The sequence below is a fragment of the Schistocerca nitens genome, chromosome 1 (assembly GCF_023898315.1).
Source record: "Schistocerca nitens isolate TAMUIC-IGC-003100 chromosome 1, iqSchNite1.1, whole genome shotgun sequence".
NCBI lineage: Eukaryota > Metazoa > Arthropoda > Insecta > Orthoptera > Acrididae > Schistocerca > Schistocerca nitens.
The window spans coordinates 695,361,878-695,387,343 of record NC_064614.1 but is presented as its reverse complement, the minus strand read 5'-3'; the positions used below and the strand labels follow the sequence as shown (position 1 = coordinate 695,387,343).

The 25,466-nt window shown below is 38.8% G+C and overlaps 1 protein-coding gene across 5 annotated transcripts in view; it reads right to left on the bottom strand.

Moving 5' to 3' along the window:
• The window catches only part of LOC126259559 (histone deacetylase 6), a 339,218-nt gene that overhangs the window by 8,332 nt on the left and 305,420 nt on the right, over positions 1-25,466 (bottom strand). For all 5 annotated transcript variants that reach the window (XM_049956465.1, XM_049956456.1, XM_049956474.1 and 2 more), the window contains one exon: positions 22,826-22,954. In XM_049956465.1, the coding sequence (XP_049812422.1) occupies positions 22,826-22,954 (129 nt within the window). The remainder of the gene's footprint in view (positions 1-22,825; positions 22,955-25,466) is intronic.

Here is a 25,466-nt window from a genome sequence, read left to right as displayed (position 1 = left end):
CACTTTAGTTTCTTCATTCCAACAAAAACATTTTTTGGTAAGCGAGTCTATATAAGATTATCGAACGACTCATTGGGATTTTGAGTCTGACCATGCAGACACTTCTTCAGTAATTCAAGATTTGCCAGGTTCCTGTAAATAGGTTTTATGATAGCCATGACTGCTGTGGTAATTGCAGCATGAATCAGGTCCAGGAGGGCGAAAGTGATGTACTGGTTTTTCATCAGTTGACAGCCTGTGGAAGAAGGTAGCCCACACTGCCTGCTTGATTTTCAACAAATCCACAGTATTATTTCTAATGGCCATCCCATAATACTGCTGTACGAGGTGCATTCAAGTTCTAAGGCCTCCGATTTTTTTTCTCCGGACTGGAAGCAGATAGAAACATGTGCATTGTTTTAAAATGAGGCCGCGTTCATTGTCAATACGTCCCAGAGATGGCAGCACCGTACGGCAGATGGAATTTTACCGCCAGCGGCGAGAATGAGAACTGTTTTAAATGCTTAAAATGGTGACTTTTCCTTACTTGAACAGCATGCAATCATTCGTTTTCTGAATTTGCGTGGTGTGAAACCAATTGAAATTCATCGACAGTTGAAGGAGACATGTGGTGGTGGAGTTATGGATGTGTCGAAAGTGCGTTTGTGGGTGCGACAGTTTAATGAAGGCAGAACATCATGCGACAACAAATCGAAACAACCTCGGGCTCGCACAAGCCGGTCTGACGACATGATCGAGAAAGTGGAGAGAATTGTTTTGGGGGGGATCGCCGAATGACTTTTGAACAGATCGCCTCCAGAGTTGGCATTTCTGTGGATTCTGTGCACACAATCCTGCATGACGACCTGAAAATGCGAAAAGTGTCATCCAGGTGGGTGCCACGAATGCTGACGGACGACCACATGGCTGCCCGTGTGGCATGTTGCCAAGCAATGTTGACGCGCAACGACAGCATGAATGGGACTTTCTTTTCGTCAGTTGTGACAATGGATGAGACGTGGATGCCATTTTTCAATCCAGAAACAAAGCGCCAGTCAGCTCAATGGAAGCACACAGATTCACCGCCACCAAAAAAATTTCGGGTAACCGCCAGTGCTGAAACAATGATGGTGTCCATGTTCTGGGACAGCGAGGGCGTAATCCTTACCCATTGCGTTCCAAAGGGCACTACGGTAACAGGTTCATCCTACGAAAATGTTTTGAAGAACAAATTCCTTCCTGCACTGCAACAAAAACGTCCGTGAAGGGCTGCGCGTGTGCTGTTTCACCAAGACAACGCACCCGCACATCAAGCTAACGTTACGCAACAGTTTCTTCGTGATAACAACTTTGAAGTGATTCCTCATGCTCCCTACTCACCTGACCTGGCTCCTACTGACTTTTGGCTTTTTCCAACAATGAAAGACACTCTCTGTGGCCGCACATTCACCAGCCGTGCTGCTATTGCCTCAGCGATTTTCCAGTGGTCAAAACAGACTCTTAAAGAAGCCTTCGCCACTGCTATGGAATCATGGCGTCAGCGTTGTGAAAAATGTGTACGTCTGCAGGGCGATTACGTCGAGAAGTAATGCCAGTTTCATCGATTTCAGGTGAGTAGTTAATTAGAAAAAAAATCGGAGACCTTAGAACTTGAATGCACCTCGTAGTTCATCGATCATTTTGTCTGTCAGTCTGCCTCTTATGGTTTTACCACCATAAAGTTTCTTGTCTCTCAAACTTTGTTTCAACTTCCTTTGACTTAAAAGCACTTACTTTAGTTCAAAAAGGAGTCCACTACTCAGGAACACTCATCTTCAATAATTTGGCAGCAAACATAAAAAATTTAGTTACAAATAAAGATCAGTTTAAAAGGAGCCTGAAAGACTTACTAGTGGCCAACTACTTCTACACCATTGATGAATTTTTTAATAGAAACAAATGATTTATTGTGTATATTCATACTATTAGTATTGTTATTTCAGCTTAAAAACAAATTTTTAAAAAAATTGACGTGGTCCACATCCACGAGGATCTCCTCAGCACGGATCTATGGAACAAAAAACTAATCTAGAAATCTAACTTGGTGCCCATCCTCTTCTGGACATGACCAACACATTCCAGTTTTGTGATAATCTCCTGATGAGAAGATTATCACAAAACTGGAATGCGGCTACTACACTGTTATATGCTTTTGAGTCTCCATCATCTAAGAACTTAGTGTAACACACTCCCTTTTCGTTCACAGCTCGACTAAAAATTTCAATAGCTGCAGAGGCCTCCATACCACCACTTGTTCCTTCATAATTTCTGTCACAGATATGCCCTTCTTCATTCCCTGATTTATACTTATAACAATGTTTGGTTAAAATCTGTAAATCCATTACCTTTCCAGTATCCACACTGGTCACCGTATCAACAGAATTCTTAGAACTGTAGCAGCACTTCTGCCAAGTGGCATCCTAAGCTACTGGTACGCCAGTCATACCATCATTTATTTCAACAGCTTCGTTTGCAGCACCCTTCATTGACTCACATGCAACAGATTCCACAACAGCTACAATAAATCCTGTATACTAGTCATGGGCGTGGTATATTCATTACAGCACAAATTGTTTCTGCAGCAGTGTGTCCTTTGCCAGTAGCTCTCAATCCATAAAACCACCTAACATTTACCACAAAATAATTATCTTCACACTTATCAGAATTCCAAAATGAATGAGTATATTTACAACTGGCACAATTAATGATAAGTTTCCTGGCTAGTCCATTTAAAACCTCACTGTCTTCATGTAAACTAACAGGCCCTCCACATATTTTACAACACACACATTCACCTAACACCGTTGTTAGGGTGTGTAAATCTATCAGAATATAACCTAACCTAACCTACCATTTAAATCACTTTTGTTTTGAGAAAATTGTGCGTTACGACATTTTATTTTAATCTTCGAAGCACTAATTGGTGTTTTTCTAGATACTGACGAGTTTGCCTGTATTTCATTGTCTGTAACTTCACATGCCACATATTGCAACAAAATGTTTCCCTTCATTTGAAAATCTATTACCATGAAACGCACATTTCTTAAAAACACTTCATTTTGGCATCATACTTTACGTTTTGAGAGATTTACCAATCTACTTGTCACTTTTCCTCGGAAAAACATTAGCATTTTGACATACAATGGGTGTTTATACTATGAAATGATACGTACTGTTTTTGACAGAGCTATCAATATAAACACGCGATTTAACCTTTGTAACACAGCAATCCTCAGTCTTCTATATAAAAAAAATTAACGGTTTTATTAGATTTTGAAGAAATGAACGTAAAATTTTAACATTTTTAACAAGTGTAGATTATACTTAAAAAAATAAAATACTTCCCATGTGAGTTTATAAGTGGTATATGTATCATTTCATTCAGAAAATTTCAAATGTGGAGAGGGGGGGGGGGGGGGGATCTGTTCTAACTCCCCTTAAAAGCAGAGGGTCCACCTAGCACTTGGCACTGAGTGATGGCTAGAGTCAGATTTACACCTACATAGATACTCCACAAGCCGCCGTAAGGTGTGTGGCAGAGGGTACCCTGTATCTCTACTTGTCATTTCTCCTCCTGTTCCACACACAAATAGAGCAAGGAAAAAAACGACTGTCTGCTTGCCTCTGTATGAGCCCCAATTTCTCATATTTTCTCTTCGTGATCCTTACATGCGATGTATGTTGGAGCAGCAGAATGATTCGGCGGCCACTTCAAATGCCAGTGCTCTAAATTTTCTCAATAGTGTTTCCCAAAAAGAACACCTATTTGTGTTCCCAAAGCATTTCCGTAACACATACTTTTCATTTGAAACTACTAGTAATAAATCTAGCAGAACTCCTCTGAATTGCATTGACATCTTCCTTCAGTCCAACCTGGTAGGGATCCCAAACACTCACACCAGTCAACAATAGGTCGCACCAGTGTCCTGTGTGTGGTCTCTTATACAGCTGAACCTCTCTTTCATAAAATGCTCGCAATAAACCAGAGTCGACCATTTGCCTTTCCTATCAGTTTTCACATGCTCGTTCCACCTGATATTGCTCTGCAATGTTATGTCCAGATATTTAAACGACTTGACTGTGTCAAGCTGGGCACTATAGTAATACTGTGTCTGAACATTACAGGTTTGTTCTTCCTACTCATCTGCATTAACTTACATTTTTCCACATTTAGGGCTACCTGCCAATCATAACACCAACTGGAAATTTTGTAATTTTGTCTAAGTCATCTTGTATCTTCCTACAGTCACTCAACTTCGACACCTTACTGTACACCACGGCATCATCAGCAAACAACAGCAGACTGCTTTCCCCCCTGTCCTCCAAATCATTTCTGTATATACAGAGAATAGCAGCAGATCTATCACACTTCACTGAGGCACTCCTGACAATACCCTTGTCTCTGATAACACTCGCAATCAAGGACAACATACTGGGTTCTATAACTCAATAAGTCTTCAAGCCACTCCTATATCTGTGAATTTATTACGTATGTTCGTACCTTCATTAACAGCCTGCAATGAGGCACTGTGTCAAATGCTTTCCGGAAATCTAGGAAAATGGAATCTGCCTGTTGACCTTCGTCCATAGTTCTTAGTATGTCATGAGACAAAAGGGCAAGCTGAGTTTCATATGAGCAATGGTTTCTAAAAGGTAGTAGCAAGATTGTGTAAGCAAATCCAAATGTTGGCCAAAAAGATAGGCCCCGTGTGATACAGGGTGGCGTATTTTTAACAGTAAACACGAATCAAAAACCAACTGAAGAGAAATGGTTTTAGTATAAAAAATATCTGTTCTATTCCGTTCATGAAATGAGTGCAGGAAAAAATGACTGACTGCATGTCTCTTTACACCCCCTTATCCCTCTCATGGATTCCTATTTACATTCCCCAAGCATTCCTATTACATTTTTATATGGGATATTGACCTGTTGTGATCCTGGCAGCATGTCTCTGAGATCACTTAATGTCTGCTGTCATGCCTACTTCATTACGACCCCAAACACTTTACCATTACTCTAGAATTGGTCAAACTGTTGTCTAGAATCAGTCACACTGTTCTCAATTGTCCTACACATACATTTTATTTTCCCAGGACCATTACAAAAAAATCTACTACTTTTAGTTGCCTTTCCTACTACTGATTTTACCTGGTCACCTCATTTCATACTGATTCTCAGTGGAACCTCAAAAATCTTATTATGGCGTGACATGTTCAGAGTGTTCATAATGGGATAATATTGGATTCTCTCTCTTTGTTCATGCATCATCTCACATCTATCCAGATTTAAAGAGAGCTGCCATTCATGTTACTCTCTTTCTGTTGAACAATCACCAGCCAATATAACGTATCAGGATCTATTAGCCCATATTCATTTAATCATATAAAGCAAGCGCTGTTTCTCACGTGTGGTTTCTCTGAGTCCATGATGTTTCTTCAAGAGACTTTTCTTTACCTCAGGATGTGCCAGAATGTTTCATCACAAAATATGCACTGTAATCCCTGCAGACAGGCGGACAGACAGACAGATATTAGGATCCCATGGATCCCATAGCAGATGGACATCTAATTCTGTGTCTCCAACCATACAAAAGTATACCTGTTCAGTAAAAGGGATAAGAAGGAGATCGTATTATTTCTCAGATAGAAATTAGTATCATTTGATTCAGACACTGAACACAGAGGGAACAGTCAATCAAGTTTAAGTGAATAGCTGAACAAGCTATAGAAATATACGCACTTAGCAGAATAATTAATGATGGTAGATATCCTCCTCAGTACACAAACAATATCAGAAGCTTCTACAAAATAGTGTCTGCTGTACAATAGATACAAAACAAACCATAACTCTGCCTATAGACAGAGTTAAATTAAACATGTTCAGCTACTAGAGGGGCAATGGATGAAGCCTTTAAGTTATTATGAGTAAAATATTGTCACGGAGACTGTCTCAAAACCCTGATAAATTCTGGTTGTATATTAAGGCTTCAGTGGAACAAAATTGAAACCCCAGACACTTGTAAGAGAAGGAACCAAAATATAAAATTAAAAAAAATAACCAAAATGTTTTCTTTCTTCAAATGTGCCTATGATTCAAAAGCCATACTTTGAGAGTTGTCAATTTCTTCTACATCACATTTAGGGGCATCAAACTAACACCAAATTTTTACGCTGATCAGCTGTTATTTTACTACATGAAAGACATGCAGAGTGTAGTAAATTGGAAATGTATGTTAATCAATTTAGTGTAAAATACTGTATTAGTAACTCCAAGTTTACAGAGCTGTTTAAACATTTACAAAATGTTGAACAATGAATGTCAACATATATCAATCCATCATCATTAAGCTAGTCTCCGAGAACATCGTGTTTACCTGTTCATTTTGCTGTAGACAACAGTTTCCTGTCATTTTCACCACTGTCCAAAAACATTCTAACAACTCTAAGTTATAAATTGCACATTTTGCCTTGATTGAACTGTTATTACCACACAAAGCCTACGGATATTTTTTCTTAACTTTCTGTACAAGCACACAGCCACTGAACTCATTTAGAAAGTGAATTAGACACTGTTACTGCAATGTTAATCGTATCAGTGCAACAAGCTAATGTCGAGTGTTGACCCTAGACAATTGATGGCTCTTGCTTATGCATATTTGTAACTGGCAATGGTTCGGAACTTCAGTTACTATTGGCTCCTTTAAATAAAGGATCATTCATTATTGTCACAACATTTCAAACTTCAAAGTATTGCTTACTAATATACAGATTGAATTATTTAAGTTAACTTTGACAACTGACTTGAGCTACAGTTTCAATCAAGCAAATTCAACAAACAGGTCTAATACGATGTAAATTTGCAAATGATTTATACAAATAAGATAAATTAGTGGAAAAATATTAATTACAGGATTTTAATGTACCATATACAAGGTCTATATGGCACAATTTTTGTAATCATGAAGTACAGGAAAACCCTTACTATATGGGACATCTCATAACCCTACATACCTGTGCTAACAAGGAGAGATCATCAGTGCTGGGATTGAATTTTTGAGACAATCTCTACTATGATGGAGGTTAAGATCCCAGGTATCTCATCCTGCAGCCCCCATTACACCCATCACACTCTGGTGGGTCCCCGTTTGTGAGTACTCGCTGGTCAGAATTTTGCAGGATGCATTAAAACTCTAAAAAAGCAATGTTGAGTAGTGTAATGGTGAATTAGAGTTTCCCCAAGGAAAATGTTGTAAGTTTGAATCTCATCAGGTGCCCTGAAATTTTTTATCTTTAAATCTTTATAAAAACTGCTTTGATCATTATTTTTATTCAATTAACTGGTTTAAACATAATCTTCCTTATTTTAATTCCACTGTCGTACCATTTTAATCATCATATAAAATCTCTCATTTGTTCTCATTTTTTCTTCCCATGATTCTGTTTCCACTTGGAATCTTTGTTCAAGGGCTTTTTATGTACTAACATAAATTTGATTTCTTCTGTTTTATCATACTATATTTTTTCCATGTTATTGTATTCATTATTTCCATTCCTTATTTTGTTTGGATTTCATCTTACTTATAATCTCTCCTTTCGTTTAAATCTTCATCTGTGCTATTTTGTTGATAGTGCAATAAGAATTTATGTTTTAAATGTTTGTTTGATGATTACTGTCTATGAAATTTTACATATTGTAACACCACTGCACAGTCAATATACATAGATTATTTCGCCTTTTGTTTTTTAACCAACACATTGACATTTTCAAATGTTTAAATATTATGATAGATTAAAAAATAATTAAATTCACATCCATAAACTTCCAAGTAGAAAAAGAGTGATGGGAAGAAAAAATGAAAGTTACTGAAAAAGTTAATGTGGTTATTAAAATGATATGGCAAAGGAATAGAAATAAAATAATTAGATTTAAACCTATCAACTGAATAAAACTAATGATCAAAGTTATTTCAATAAAGATTTAAAAATAAAAATTTTAAAAGTACTTTACAAGATTCAAACCCATAACCTTTTGCATATGAAGACTGTTCCTTACAGTTTACACTAAGCAACCAGTCTGTACAACATTCCCTTTTAAAGCTACAGAGCATCAAGCAAAAGACCAAACTTCCCCCCCCCCCCCCCCTACCCCTCCATCAATTACTTGCAATGTGGGCCCCACCAGGGTGAATGGTAGCAGGATGTGATACATGGGCCCTTAAACTACATCACCATATACAGTACAGTACAGCCCTGTTTTTTTACACTCTTGCACTTTGTGTTTTCTCCACTTTTTATGTTTATTTTTGTCAGACCCAACTGCAGTCCTATTCTCTCAATACAATGCTTCCCTATCTTTAACGATTACATGTTACAACAATTCCCACATTTTAAGTTTTCTCTGACATTATCACGACCTTTAACACAGATTTTCAGACATATTTCTGCAAAAATTGCATTGTATTTCTGTTCAAAGTCAGCCTTCAAATAAAGCAGGAAATGCAGACTATATGCAAACTTATAGATCGTACAAAATCATGTTAGCACGGCTAGCAAGATTTTCATTGTCGGCCTGTTCAGTCACGGCCGTCTGTATTATAGGTTCACAGTGTTTGGAAAGGTGGGAAAGTACTCACGATCTGACAATAGTGACTCTGGTAGTAACCTTCATTCTGCTCATTGTGTTGTCTTACAATAGCTTTCATTTAATTACAGTCATTTACACAAACACCACTTTTGAAGATAGCCATCTCTACAATAGGCTTTACAAATTATTGTTACTTTCACACGAAATATGGTAATCCATACCAGGTGCACAGTATTAGACTGGTACAACCTAGTGTCAGACAAAAAAATTTCTCCTAAAGATGCTCATAACTTAAAGACAATTTCCACCCTATTTCTTACCCAGAACTTCCCTGAGCCAAGTGACCTCCTTGTCACCAACAAGCTGTAGATTTCATGCTTACTGTTCTCTGTTTACAAAGACTGCCAAATTCAGTGTTTTAACTAACACCGTGTTACAGTCTTTATTTACCATAATTTTATAATTATTGTCAATAATAAGTTACATATTAGGACACGAATTTCTTTTTAATGTGGTTTCATGAAAGACTTTTGATTCCATGTTTTATTTACACCACTGGATTGATCGGAACAAAGAGACAAACCGATGAGCCCATTTGTGTGTGTAAGCACTCAGCCACTGCTTTCGTGATTATCACAAAGGTAGCGGTTGAGCAATAACACACTCAAAAAAGTTTCCTTTGTTCTGATCATATCCAAGGGTGTAAATAAAATATGGAGGCAAAAGTCTTCTGTGAAACCACATGAAAAAGATATTCGTATCCTAATGTGAGACTTATTATTGATAGTCATTATAAAATTAGGGTAAATAAAACTTGTCCCATAATAGTTAAAACACTATCGGCAGTCATCGTGCACGGAGAACAATTGGCAAAAACTCTACAGCTTCTTGGCGACAAGGTCACTTGGCTCAGGAATGTCCTTGATGAGAATGAGGGCAGAAATTGTGTTTACATTACAGAGCATCTTGAGGAGGAATGTTTACATCTGACACTAGGATGTATCAACCTAAGACTCTGCGCGTAGTAACGATTTGTAAAAGCACATTACAAAGACGTCCATCTTCAAAAATGGTGTTTATTTGTATAAATGACAATTAAATTAAAGTAAAGCTTTGTAACACAATGCAATGAGCTGAATGAAGGCTGCTACTAGAATCATTACCATCAGATCGTTAATTGCCGCAATGGAACCAGAAGACAGTCGACAAGAGACGTTCCGAATCGTGCCAACATGTCACGAAAAGAGCTAGGCAAAAAGGCCTCTTGTCACTAAAAATAAAAATGATAACTGCATATTTTAATTAATAATTTTGAAACAAAATGTGTCATTAGATTAAACTTCACTGACTACTTCTTTGAACCCAACAAGGGAACTGTAGTTCTAGCAATGATCCCAAGGAACTGGTACTATACTGGTAAAAATAAGCAAAACAAATACTAGTGTAAAATTCACATTCTGTAGTAACTTGAAGTAGTGCTATGAGTGAAATGATTAGAAATGACAGGAAATGTAGTTCCATGGAAGATATCATCAAAATTACTAATAGAGTGCCTAAATGGAGTGTTACAGGCTGTTACCATTTATGAAAAACATAAATGATCTACTGGATAAAATTGGAAGCTCCATGAGACTGTTGTACATGGGTGACCCTGTTGTACAGTGGGAAGTCGCAATTTCAGAAAACAGTAATTAAACACAAGGTGAAGCACATGCTTGGTGTATAAAGTGGCAGTTGAACCTCAATTTAAATAAATTTAACATATTGCAAAGAGATAAGCAGGCATACCTCATTACTGCACAATCACACTACTACAGATAACTGGAAACAATAACCACCTTAAAAACAGAGAAACAGTAAGAGGTGGTGGTGGTGGTGGTGGTGGTGGTGGTGGTGGTTAGTGTTTAACGTCCCGTCGACAACGAGGTCATTAGAGACGGAGTGCAAGCTCGGGTTAGGGAAGGATTGGGAAGGAAATCGGCCATGCCCTTTCAAAGGAACCATCCCGGCATTTGCCTGAAACGATTTAGGGAAATCACGGAAAACCTAAATCAGGACGGCCGGAGACAGGATTGAACCGTCGTCCTTCCGAATAAGAGTCCAGTGTGCTAACCACTGCGCCACCTCGCTCGGTAACAGTAAGAGGAATGACTACATAAAACTAGATGGAAAACCAAATGTCAGAAAGTGATCAATTGGAAGAATCTGAAGAAAATGTTATTCACACACAAAAGAAGTAGCCAACACATTCATACTTTGACTAATTCTTGATTATTTCTCATTAATCTGGTACTATTAGCAGCTACATATAATAGAAAATTTCAAATGAAGAACAGAGTGTTTCACTATAGTTTGTTTAGTACACAAGAGCCTGTGACAGTTCGCATTCCTGTAGCAGGCACTACAATAAAAGCCCTGACCATTATGACAAAGTTTACAGTTGAAACCCCGAGATCCAATGTTTGAACACGGACCAAGAAACACATTAGGTCCTACCCCACAGTCCCTCAAACATATTTCACAATGAAAGGAAAAAATTCAAAGGCATTGAAGCTCATAAAAGTCAGTCCTTGGATTTTTAACTATCGCTTATCACTTATGGCAATGTTTGTTGATGTGAAGAATGCCAATTTGTACCATGGTTCAGAATCCATGTTAAACTGTATATACTCCTACAGGTGCCTGTATTTGGTCAGTGCAAAGGTTGGGGGAAAGCAATGGTATACTACATCCAACAGGACCATGCCTAGTAAAGTAGTTTTGTGATTTCAGGTTGATAACAGCTTTATTGTTATGAAAATATAATAATATTGGTTCATTTGTAAGCATCATACTTAATACTAACCAACATACTAACAACAGAATGACATTCACAACACAGACACCTGCTGTGTGATGCATATGGTTGAAGGGCGACTGTTCTGAAGTACGACTTCTACACTGGGACATTAGGAAAGTAGGGATGGACTGCAAAGTAGTTAGATGTCCTTTCTTTAGGAGAATTACAAAGTAGTTGGGTATACTTTATCTAAGAGAAGGCCGTACATCAAAAAGGAGGAAGCTATGGTGATGGAAAGCATAGGAAAACGTTGTGTGGGGTGAGAGAATGGAGTGAATGTGTAAAGCCAAAATAAAAGACTTTACCATCAGGTTCAAAATAAGGCCTCACTGGCCTAGTTCCCTTTACAACATTTCCCATGCACTCATTCTTTTTCCCCTACACAAAGAACATGTAGTTCCAAAACTTAGAACTGTTACTTTATACTGCAATTTTTTTTCTATCCACAGTACTATAGGGTGTATACGTGGACAATAAAAAAAAAAAAAATAAATAAAAAAAAAAATAAAAAAAAAAGATTTTTACTGGATTTCCTGGTTAAAAATACACTTTCTCCCGGATGAAAACACACTTTTTCTGTGTTATTAAGTGACAGTGTATTTTCCCTCGGAACTGTAAAACTTATCAATCCTTTGAATGGTTATGTTTTTATACACGGGCGTAGAATTTCCCGGCACTTTAAAAAATGAAACTCAGGGGAAAAAACCCTATTGGAAAGATTTTTGATGCTCAGCAACATGTATGCTGCATATTTTCGTATTACGAAAGTATAAATTCTAATTCCACCAAACAACGCACGTTACTTTCCGAACTATTGTAATCGAGATTGAGATGCGCTTTTGTAAGCCAGTCATAGCTCATGTCATGTGATGCCGCCAGTCGATGACAGCGGTTATTCGGACCACAGGACACATGATGTAGTCAGCTAATAGCAACATCACTGTTAAGTAGCGCGTATACACAAACAGGAAAAGTCAACGTTTTAAATTAATATACATAGTGTTGCTACAAGAAAAGCAAAGCTTTCACATATAATATTGGTCTCTAAGGTTAATAAGCTTTCACATGTAATGTTGATCTTCATTGCGCGTGTTACACTTCAACATATATCAGACAAATAAGCCAGTAAAATTTTTAGCCGAGTCCAGTGACTTGTCCTCGAAGTTTTCCACAAATAAATTAGCTACAGCAGAGGAAACAGAGCTTCCTGTAGCACTACATCAATTTGCTCATAATAACGACATGAATGTCTGATCTTCTGGGTTTGAAATGGGTAGTCATCAAACACTCTGCGATTTAAGAAATTCATCGTACATACTTGCACATAGTTCAGCTTGCGTAAAAGGAAATTTACTTCGAAATTAACGCTTTTCAAACCACCAGTCGCAATATTTTCCCGCGACCTGTTACAAATAGGTTCATTTCAGTAGTCGTCAGAGAGCGCCCGATAACAGGCGCCCCCGCACTTTGGCAGCTGCTAGGACGCAGGAAGCCGGTATGTACATATGTGTAAAACATTAAAAGATCTTACATTATGTCATAAAAGAAACAAGCCATCAGAGGATGCTCCAAGAGCATTGGAATTTCGTGAACCACACTAAATTGGCACATTTGAAGTGTATACTTAAAGAGCACATTCATATATCCAGATTCCCAACGAAGTAGGCCTCGATCTAATATTAAACTTTTCAGTGTGGGTTTCGGGATGTAAATTATCTTGGAGTACTAGTACTGTATTAACTCATTTTTGATTCTTTATTATGGCATAATGCCATCGTGCTAGAAGATGAAAACATGCACTTAAAATGCAGCGAGCAGTTGAAATTAGCCAATAGTGTGGAACTAAAAACTTCGTTTCAAACACATTGACTGCCTCTGCGTAAAAAGGTTAATAAAAACCGAATTTCTTTAGCAAAACGACATAAATAACTTCATTGTTCTACAAGGCGATTAATGCATGACTGTCACAAAAGTGGAAATAAAATAAAATCTGAAACTAATAACATATTAGCCTTCCGTAATTATGTGAATGTATTTCAATTCACTTGATAGTTCCCGGCTGCAGAAATCCGTTTTGTTTTCATTTGAAGTGAGAGCAGTAAACGAAGAGAAAACAGCAAAATCACTAAATGTAAACACGGGTCACGTGGAGACTACACACTTCCCCACTATAACTCAGACTGCTCTGCGCATCAGCCCCAGGATCTACAATATTTCCGAACCGGGACAATACTAAGATAGTGGTGTCGTCTGCCCCCCCCCCCTCCCTCAAGCATTTGAGATATGACGTCAAAAATTTTAAAAAAATCGAGTTTTCAATGATATGTTCCTTTCGTAGCGCACATCTTTCTGGAGAGTCTAATACATAAAACGTACATATTCGAGGAAATGTAAGACATGTTATTTGGTCTTAAGTGTGCCAGAGTGCAGTGTCACCCCTCTTCACACAGCATTCTTCTATGAAACGTCACAGTATTTCGCTCCGTGGAATCGACAAATGTATATTTCATACTGGATGCCATCGAACTATATTCAGGACAGTGGAAATTAAAATGTCCTGTGGTGCCTCTAGCAAGACAGTACACATTTCTTCAATCCTTAGCTCCCAGCATTCTATTCTCTCTAATCTTGCTACAGCTTTACATGGCGTGCTTTCCTTTCTGCGAAAGAATCTGTTACCTCAAAGTTCATCAAATGTTTTGCTACATGAAAAATCAAAATATCTTTGTCCAATACTGCGTAAGCTGTCAATACAAATAGTATCCAAGACTGGTATGGTTTCATGGTCTGATTATGTCTATTTTGTCACTGTCTGCTAGATAAAACCAAATAGGCCTTTCTAACACTAACGAAATTGTAACACACACCAAATAAACGAGACTGTTTTGGCACAAATGGTCATTTTTATAACATGACAGAATATAATTCACAAAGACCAACATAAAATGCCTATTAGGCCTACTACAAGCAAAAAGCTTTATGTTAGAAAATAGTTTCACATTTCATTCATACGCTCCAGTTTCTCGAGCATGAGATTAAAAAGTAGTAGTACGAGATATTTATATGTATTTGGAATCGTCATTTTCTTCCCTAATTTCTGTGACGTCAGCATTTCTTCTCCTTACTCGTTCTAACAAACAATCTTGTCATGACTAATTCTGGAACTATTCCTGCCTTTGTCAAAACTTATTCACCGGTTAACTTCACTAACCCTGCCAGAATCCCTGGTTTACTTATCCCAGATTATTCTCCGGTTAGGCGTTGTTATGTTCGTACAAACCTTACTAGTGCAGCGATCTGGACAAAGATTTTCTGAGAAAATTTCATTTTCTTGGATACACCAAGAAGATAATGTGTAATCTTTCTTACCTGTTATTCCTGTTAGTCGTTTATTTCTACTCTGGTAGTCTGAATCTATGGATTTACCCAGTAATTATAACAACACTGATCATTCGCAAACCCAATCAACAACATAATCAGATAGGGATTGGCGTTAGCTCTTTCGGCTTTACTCCGCTCAGCTCGTATAGCCCGGTCCCCTTTTGCCTGCAGGAAAGTATATTTCTAGATGTGACTAGGATTACCCTGTTAGACATCACGTACACTATGCACGCATTCAAAAATAAACTTATGATTCATTCAGAAATCAACTTACACAGTGTGTTCAAAAACCAACAAGGATGCGTTTCAAAATCATACGAATAATCGATAGACCAACGTGCTGGATGCTAGGCGCTTTGTGTTGCCTGGGTCAGATACCTTGGTTTGCCGACATTCCCGCCCCGCCCCCCCCCCCCCCCCCCCACCATAGATCCAGGCCTGCTACGCATGCGTGAATCTGGCAGCTTGGGAATGGCAGTAAATTTTTTCCCGGCTGCATCTAGCTGCTTGCTGTGACTGCTTACACAGCTAACAGCCACATTTCTGTAGCCAAAAGGGGGAGAAGATACAACTCATACGCCACTCAACTGTGTCTGCGCATGAGCCCACTCGTAACTGCTAAAACGAATCTAATATAAACAATTGTGACGTCACACTCATCGGAGGCAATTTGTTGGTATGAAGCATTGCATAGTCTTCCTAAAACCTTTGACACATTTTGCTGTTGGCAAACGCTTGTGTGAGCACTGTGGTTTGTTGTTGTATATGGCACATTTACTTTGCAATTTATGTTTTATTTTCATATTTTTTCTCATTCACATTTCATTGTTGCAGTATTATTCTGCAGTAGCGTGATACAGTAATATACTTTGTTAGAGTATCAATTCTTACCAGTCAAAATTACAAAAATTTAACTGGAAACTAAAACAACGAAAAATTCCTGTAGTTATTAAAAAATTCCCGGGTTTTTCCCGGTTTCCTCCCGGATGAAAAAATTCCCGGGTTTTTCCCGGTTCCTCCCGGATGAAAAAATTCCCGGGTTTTTCCCGGATCTCCCGGTTGTCCCAGGTCATATACACCCTGTATTAGGAATTCCTCTTTCTGATGGCAAGTACTAGCCAGCCACTCTGCTTTTTTGTAGTTTTAATATTTTTAGCAAGTTAATTTTGCTTCTGATTAAATGATGCTTTTATATATACTTCTTGTTTCTTTTAAAATATTTACAGTCAACTGCCTTCTTTGCATTGATAATAAATCTTGCCCAGCTCTGAGTGGATACCATTGCACTGTCTTCAGCTACAAAATTTTCGTAACTGAGCCATCTGCGAAAACAAAGAGACAGCAACTAAATTTTTACCAAATTAGTAATATAATAATATATCTTTCAGAATGTTGTGCATTTGATATTTTCAGATTCCATGGAAAAGCCAATTTTGTTTTGGTGATCATCTAATTGAAACCTAAAATGTTCTAGAATTCAGCAAGAGGCAGATGTCATTTGGTATGGAGTGGTAGTGGGTTGTCAGGTCTGCTGAGCTCCTCGTTTGACCTGAATCTCTTTATGTTGTGGGAGAGACAAATATCGATCTGGGGACTCTGTGTTAAATTATAATTAAGAAAAGGTGATTAGGGTTTAATGTCCTACCGACGAGAACATTACAAAAACAGTGCACACGAAGACTGGAGAAAAAACTGAACAAAGTTCTTTTTAAACGAACTAGCGTAGCATTTGCCTTACAATTTAGGGAATCCAGGGATGGCCAGAGCGGGACTTTAAGAACCATCCTCTCATATGTGAGTCCAGTGTCTTCCACTGCGCTAGATTGCTCAGTACACAGTTAAGAGTAAAGTCTAATATGCTTATTTGTTCTACAATACTCAATATGTTTATTTGTTCTACAATACCCAAAATGTTCATTTCTTCTATGATACCCAATATGTTCATTTAATCTAGGATACCCAATATTTCCAGAATGAAATTTTCACTCTGCAGCGGAGTGTGAACTGATATGAAACTTGCTCACAGATTAAAACTGTGTTCCAGACCAAGGTACGAGATGAGATACTGGCGGAAGTAAATCTGTGATGACTGGTCATGAGTCATGCTTGGGTAGCTCAATCGGCAGAGCACTTGGATGTGATAGGCAATGGCCCCAAGTTCAACTCTTGGTCTGGCAAACAGTTTTAATCTGACAAGAAGTTTAACACCCAATATGTCTGCTTCTTCTACGATACCAAAATATTTGTTTGTTCTAAGATACCCAGTATGTGTGCTTGTTCTGCAACACCCAACATGTTTGTTTGTTGATAGTGTCAATGATAAATACTCAATATGTAAAGGAAAAACTTTGAAAAAAAAAAAGTGTAATGGGTAAAACCACCTCTCATTTCCAGAAAATCGATTTTTAATTATGTAACAGGTTAGACATTGCAAAAGAAAAAATGTACTAGTGACTTCAAACTGTTTGACCCAATTAAAGCTAAAAGAAATGTCGGCACGGCATCAAAAGAGATATTTTTAAAATCTGTCAATAATCTAAGAGCATCTACTCAGTTGTAAATTACCACAGAAAATGACAAGAGTGCAAACAGATTTTATGTCATTGTTTCCGTCTGCACCTGAACACTGGACTTTTATTGTTTTTCACTGTCACTCCTCTTACGTTTTCACTTTTCATGAACCTAAACACAATCTTTGTACTCTTCCTACATGCAAAACACAGAAAAAATAAATAAATTAAATACATAAAGTGAAGAGAAACATCGATCAATTCAATTTTCCCATCTTTCAACAAACTCTGACTCAAATGACTACAAAAAAAAAAAAAAAAAAAAAAAAAAAAAAAAAAAAAAAAAAAATTTACTGTCGTGGAAAGCAAATATCTCAGAAAAATTCCAAGCTATCATCAGTAGTAACCCTGGAACACTATGAAAAACAGAAAGGAGAATGCCTGGATCAGAAGCAAACCTCTGTATGCAGGTACATCACGATTTACAAATTAGATACATCAAACGCAGTTAACTTTCTTTGGAACTACATATACAATTGTGTGGGTTACGGTCCCAGGTATCACTCACCCTGCAGCCATTCACCCTATGCCCGTCATTTGCGATTTATCGAGAAAAAAGAATATCTTGTGATCCACTAGATGACTAGAAACCTGCAAACAATACTAATATTCGATATGACACTGTAGCATAGTGGTCAAGTTATGTGACACAAAGTGTATCATGTATGGTGTGAAGTGTTTTTTATATTCTTTTTTTTTTCTTTTTTCCGCTCTCCTTATCAAAATGATGATTCTTTTTATTCTGCAGATTGGTTTAAATGTGATTTCTATATTTCTAATCCTGTGTCACATCATTTTATCAACTTCTTTATTTGCTTTCTTTTTTCTTCCTTTTTTCATTTGGAGTTTTTGACCAAATCATTTAAATTATTTTTATGTATTGCTTTGATGTAATTACTACTTCCTTTTCATCAACTTTTCTGTTTTCATTTAGGACCTTTCCAAACTAATCCAAGTAACTGTAAGGCATTTCTGGATGCCTTTCTTACGGCCCAAGAGCACTGCACTCTTTCTCTGGCCACCTACCTTCTCTCTCAGACCATCTACTGCTCTGTTTCTTCTCACTGTGAAAGACCTTTTAAGTTGTTATCAGAAAACTGTACTTTGTTTGGTTAGAGAGGTCATCCTGATTCAGTCCAGTGCTTTTGAGCTTGCTTCCTTGAACCATTTTATCAGAAACTTCAGGTTTCAGGTTGTGTCCATATCCTGAACAGATGTAAAACATATTCATTGTTTCCTTACTGACTCCATCAGCTGTTCATTACAACTGTATAACTCTTTTCTTCCTTGTTTATTTCACCCAGGTTATTGTGTTCATTATCACTGTAACTATTTGTGTTTAAGATGTTTGTGTGCTAACTAAGGCCCAAAAAATTTACATTTTGTAACATAAATTAATTTCTGACACTGTTACCCAGCTATATTTCATCTCTTCTTTTTTAACTATTAGATTCATGCTTTTTTAATGATTAAATACCACAACAGATAAATCGAAATAATGAAAAGCACATGGGCACAAATTCCCAGTGTATGTGACAGAAATAAAGAAATTTAAAAAATACTCAAACTAATTAACTGAATAAAAATGATGCTCAAAGTACTTGTGATGAAGAGAAAAGGAGTAGGTAGAATCTTCCAGGACTCAGTACTGACAACTTTCAACATAACACCTTAATGTGTTACCTGTGGGGTACCCCTCTCCAGTATCTTCAGGCTTTAATGTATATTGAGACATTCTTTTTTGTCAATTACTCCCAAAAGGTAGCTCACCAGGGTGAAGGGCTGCAGGGTGTGATACTTGGGGGCCTAACTTATACAATCATATGTTGTTGTTGTTGTTGTTGTTGTTGTGGTCTTCAGTCCAGAGAGTGGTTTGATGCAGCTCTCCATGCTACTCTATCCTGTGCGAGCTTCTTCATCTCCCAGTACCTACTGCAGACTACATCCTTCTGAATCTGCTTAGTATATTCATCTCTTGGTCTCCCTCTATGATTTTTACCCTCCACACTGCCCTCCAACACTAAACTGGTGATCCCTTGATGCCTGAGAACATGTCCTACCAACCGATCCCTTCTTCTAGTCAACTTTTGCCACAAACTCCTCTTCTCCCCAATCTTATTCAATACCTCCTCATTAGTTATGTGATCTACCCATCTAATCTTCAGCATTCTTCTGTAGCACCACATTTCGAAAGCTTCTATTCTCTTCTTGTCCAAACTGGTTATCGTCCATGTTTCACTTCCATACATGGCTACACTCCATACAAATACTTCCAGAAACGACTTCCTGACACTTAAATCTATACTCGATGTTAACAAATTTCTCTTCTTCAGAAACGCTTTCCTTGCCATTGCCAGTCTACATTTTATATCCTCTCTACTTCGACCATCATCAGTTATTTAACTCCCCAAATAGCAAAACTCCTTTACTACATTAAGTGTCTCATTTCCTAATCTAATTCCCTCAGCATCATCCAATTTAATTCGACTACATTCCATTATCCTCGTTTTGCTTTTGTTGATGTTCATCTTATACCTTCCCTTTATGACACTGTCCATTACGTTCAACTGCTCTTCCAAGTCCTTTGCTGTCTCTGACAGAATTACAATTTCAACAGCGAACCTCAAGGTTTTTATTTCTTCTCCATGGATTTTAATACCTACTCCTCCTTTTTTTTTTCTTTTTTTTTTTTTTCTTTCTGCATGTTCAGTATACAGATTGAATAACATCGGGGATAGGCTACAACCCTGTCTCACTCCCTTCCCAACAACTGCTTACCTTTCATGCCCATCAACTCTTTATAACTGCCATCTGGTTTCTGTACAAATTGTAAATAGCCTTTTGCTCCCTGTATTTTACCCCTGCCACCTTCAGAATTTGAAAAAGAGTATACCAGTCAACATTTTCAAAAGCTTTCTCTAAGTCTACAAATTCTAGAAACGTAGGTTTGCAGTTTCTTAATATAGCTTCTAAGATAAGTCGTAGGTTCGGTATTGCCTCACGTGTTCCCATATTTCTACGGAATCCAAACTGATCTTCCCCGAGGTCGGCTTCTACCAGTTTTTCCATTCGTCTGTAACGAATTCACGTTAGTAATTTGCAGCTGTGACTTATTAAACTGATAGTTCGGTAATTTTCACGCCTGCTTTCTTTGGGATTGGAATTATTATATTCTTCTTGAAGTCTGAAGGTATTTCGCCTGTCTCATACATCTTGCTCACCAGATGGTAGAGTTTTGTCAGGACTGGCTCTCCCAAGGCTGTCAGTAGTTCTAATGGAATGTTGTCTACTCCCGGGGCCTTCTTTCGACTTAGGAATTTCAGTGCTCTATCAAACTCTTCACGCAGTATCATAACTCCCATTTCAACTTCATCTACATCCTCTTCCCTTTCTATAACATTGCCCTCAAGTACATCGCCCTTGTATAGTCCCTCTATATACTCCTTCCACCTTTCTGCTTTTCCCCTTTGCTTAGAACTGGGTTTCCATTTGAGCTCTTGATATTCACACAGGTGGTACTCTTTTCTCCAAAGGTCTCTTTAATTTTCCTGTAGGCAGTATCTATCTTATCCCTAGTGAGATAAGCTTCTACATCCTTACATTTGTCCTCTAGCCATGCCTGCTTAGCCATTTTTCACTTCCTGTCGATCTCATTTTTGAGACGTTTGTATTCCTTTTTGCCTTCTTCATTTACTGCATTTTTATATTTTCTACTTTTATCAATTAAATTCAATATATCTTCTATTACCCAAGGATTTCTACTAGCCCTCGTTGTTTTACCTACATGACGCTCTGCTGCCTTCACTACTTCATCCCTCAAAGCTACCCATTCTTCTTCTACTGTATTTCTTTCCCCAATTCTTGTCAATTGTTCCCTTAAGCTCTCCCTGAAACTCTGTACAACCTCTGGTTTAGTCAGTTTATCCAGGTCCCATCTCCTTAAATTCCCACCTTTTTGCAGTTTCTTCAGTTTTAATCTGCAGTTCATAACCAATAGATTGTGGTCAGAGTCCACATCTGCTCCTGGAAATGTCCTACAATTTAAAACCTGGTTCCTAAATCTCTGTCTTACCATTATATAATCTATCTGAAACCTGTCAGTATCTCCAGGGTTCTTCCATGTATACAACCTTCTTTATGATTCTTGAACCAAGTGTTAGCTACGATTAAATTGTGCTCTGTGTAAAATTCTACCAGGCGGCTTCCTCTTTCATTTATTACCCCCTATCCATATTCACCTACTACGTTTTCTTCTCTTCCTTTTCCTACTATCGAATTCCAGTCACCCATGATTATTAAATTTTCATCTCCCTTCACTATCTGAATAATTTCTTTTATCTCGTCATACATTTCATCAATTTCTTCATCATCTGCAGAGCTAGTTGGCATATAAACATGTACTATTGTAGTAGGTGTGGGCTTCGTGTCTATCTTAGCCACAATAATGCGTTCACTATGCTGTTTGTAGTAGCTTACCTGCACTCCTTTTTTTTTTTTTTTATTCATTATTAAACCTATTCCTGCATGACCCCTATTTGATTTTGTATTTATAATCCTGTATTCACCTGACCAGGAGTTTTGTTCCTCCTGCCATTGAACTTCACTAATTCCCACTATATCTAACTTTAACCCATCCATTTCCCATTTGATATTTTCTAACCTGCCTGCCAGATTAAGAGATCTGACATTCCAAACTTCGATCCGTAGAATGCCAGTTTGTTTTTCTCCTGATAACGACGTCCTCCTGAGTAGTCCCTGCCTGGAGATCCGAATGTGGGACTATTTTACCTCCGGAATATTTTACCCAAGAGGACGCCATCATCATTTATCCCTACAGTAAAGATGTATGCCCTCGGGAAAAATTACGGCCGTAGTTTCCCCTTGCTTTCAGCCGTTCGCAGTACCAGCAAGCAAGGCCGTTTTGATTAGTGGTACAAGGCCAGATCAGTCAATCATCCCGACTGTTGCCCCTGCAACTACTGAAAAGGCTGCTGCCCCTCTTCAGGAACCATACGTTTGTCTGGCCTCTCAACAGATACCCCTCCGTTGTGGTTGCACCTACGGTATGGCTATCTGTATTGCTGAGGCACACAAGCCTCCTCACCAATGGCAAGTCTATGGTTCATATAAGTGTTTAAAAATCAGTTCCATCATTGGGGTTCAATATTTTTAAGATGGGTAAAAGAAATTGTCTGTGATCTTGTTGGTATAATGATTTTGGGACACCAGGAAAAATCTAAAGGAGAATACCTGGACCAGAAAGAAATCTCCCTAATGAAGCACAACAATATTTAAAAATCAGATTAAGTGGATTCTTACTTGCAAGTATAATCAAGCATGTCTATAACAGATGATTTTTACTTTAATAACAGAGACACTATAGACGGCAACAACAATCAACGTTAATCTGCTAATGATCACTGAAATTCAAACCTGGTTTTCAATATATGCTTCACATGCATAGCACCAGACTGAAATGTCAGAAAAACTGAGTGTGATTGGGTGTGACATTTCCATACCGTGCTCCACCATATGCCCATTTACGTATCGGCCACAGTGAACCTGAGAAAATAAAAGAGCTTTACAATTTCCTTGAAGATGAACAGAGGTATATAGTACTGGATGAAATGGACAAAGCCACTTCATTACTTATCACGTTGTTTGAAAGTTTTTACAAGTTAATTATTTCTACAATAAATCATCATAATCATTACCAATGTACACTTTAATAAGAGTTTTCATTACATAATGTGCCTTTTAAATACTACTACCTCACTTTTGATACAGTATTCTACATGCAGTGAGCTATATAATGAGGCTTGTAAATATGGCACGTTTATTTGCTGCCACTCACCATATGCTGAGCTGCAGATAGGCACGCAGTAAACTTTCGGCCAACAAGGCCTTTGTCAAAAATAGACAAAACACACACACACACACACACACACACACACACACACACACACACACACACACACTCTAGAAGCTGGAGCCAGACAACGAACAGCAGCACAAGATGGGAGAGGCAACCAGGTGGAGGTAAGGAAGTGGCTAGGGCAGGGAGGAGGAGGGACAGCAGGATAAGCGTGGGGGGGAAGGGGCGGAAAAGAGCCACTGTGGGAGCATGCAGGGACAAGGCGAAGAGAGGGTAGGACAGCTATGTGCTGTCAGGAGGTTAGACTGAAGGCGGGTGAGAGGAGGAGGAGGTGGGGGGGTAGCGGAAAAGGAGAGAAGTACAAAAACTGGATGTGTTGGTGGAGTAGAGGGCTGTGCAGTGCTGTAATGGGAACAGGAAATGGGCTAGATGGGTAAAGACAATGCCTAACAAAGGTGAAGGTCAGGAGAGTTACAGGAACATAGGATAAATTGCAGGAAGAGTTCCCACCTGCGCAATTCACAAAGGAAGGATCCAGATAACACAGGCTGTGAAGCAGTCATTGGGAAGAAGAATCCCACGATGGGCAGTGTGCTCAGTAACAGGATGGTCCAGTTGTTTTTTTGCCACAGTTCATCAGTGGCCATTCAGGTGGACAGACAGCTTGTTGGTTGTCATGCCCACATACAATGCAGCCCAGTGGTTGCAGCTTTGCATGTAGATCACATGACTGGTTTCATAGGTAGCCCTGCCTTTTATGGTATAGGTGATGCTTGTGACTGGACTGGAGTGCGTGGTGGTGGTGGGAAGATGTATGGGACTGGTCTTGCATCTAGGTCAGATAAGGCACACGAGACCTGTTTTTGTACAAGGCTGGGGAGGGGGTGATTATGGTCTCTAAAGGCCTCAGTTGGACCCTTGGTGTATTTTGAGAGGGACTGCTCATCACTGCAGACGTGATGACCATTGGTGGCTAGGCTGTATGGAAGGGACTTCTTAGTATGGAATGGGTGGCAGCTGTCGAAGTGGAGGTATTGCTGGTGGTTGGTAGGTTTGATATGGACAGAGGTACTGACATAGCCATCTTTGAGGTGGTGGTCAACATTGAGAAAGGTGGCCTGATGAATTGAGTAGGACCATGTACCACTGTCCACCACCTCTACAACAACCTCCAATTATCTCCCATGTCTCCTCATAGCTGACAACCCTGTCTCGCAGACCTACTACATTTACCCAACCATCCAAAACTCACTCCCATCATCATACAGAATCCAGAACCTAAACAGACCCAAAACACAGTCATGAACCGCTACTCCAGAAGCCTTAGCCCCCACAGAAATATCAGTTCTTTCCAAATGCCTCATCTTTTGCACCACTCCCAAATTCAGTCATGCAGAATTTGTTAAAGACGTTCTCTCCTCTTCCCGGGCCTGACAGTGGAAACACTTTTTCACCACCAAGCCTACCAATCAGACTCAACTAAAGATCAATGCTGAATCCTGCCTGACTGGGTTCACTCCTCCATCCAACTGTGATCCACATCCACTGCTGCCAAATCAACCCCTATTGTCTTTCCAGAATCCTTAACCTCGAACCTTGCCTCACCATCATTCCCCAAATCCCTCAACATGGAAATTAACCTTACATCCACAGGAAGAACTGAATCCACCACCTAAAAACTGATTCTGACCTTATAATCTTACCCGCTGATGAGTTCTCCACCATTGCTGCCTTCAACCATAAGGACTACTCAGCAGAAGGACTCTGCCAGCTGCCAGATTCATTCACCTACAAGCCCTGCCATAGTGACCCCATTCCAGAAATCCAGCAGCATCTCTAGTCTCTCCTCAAAGCCTTAGGCCCATCCCAGAACTTCTCCCTGGCGTCCATCTCTCTCCTCACCCCTACCACTCTCCACACTCCTACCTTCTTCAATGCTTCCTAAAGTCCATAAACCCAACAACCCACAAAGCCCCATTGTGGCCAGTTACTGTGCCCCCACTGAGAGAATCTCCGCTCTCAGAGACCAACACCTTCAGCCTATTATCCACAACCTACCCTACTGTATAAAAGACACCAACCATTTCCTCCACTGACACTCTACAGTTCCTATTCGTTTATCATACGGTGCCCTGCTCATCACTATTGATGCCACCTCCCTTCACAGCAACATTCCTAATGTCCATGGCCTACCGCTAT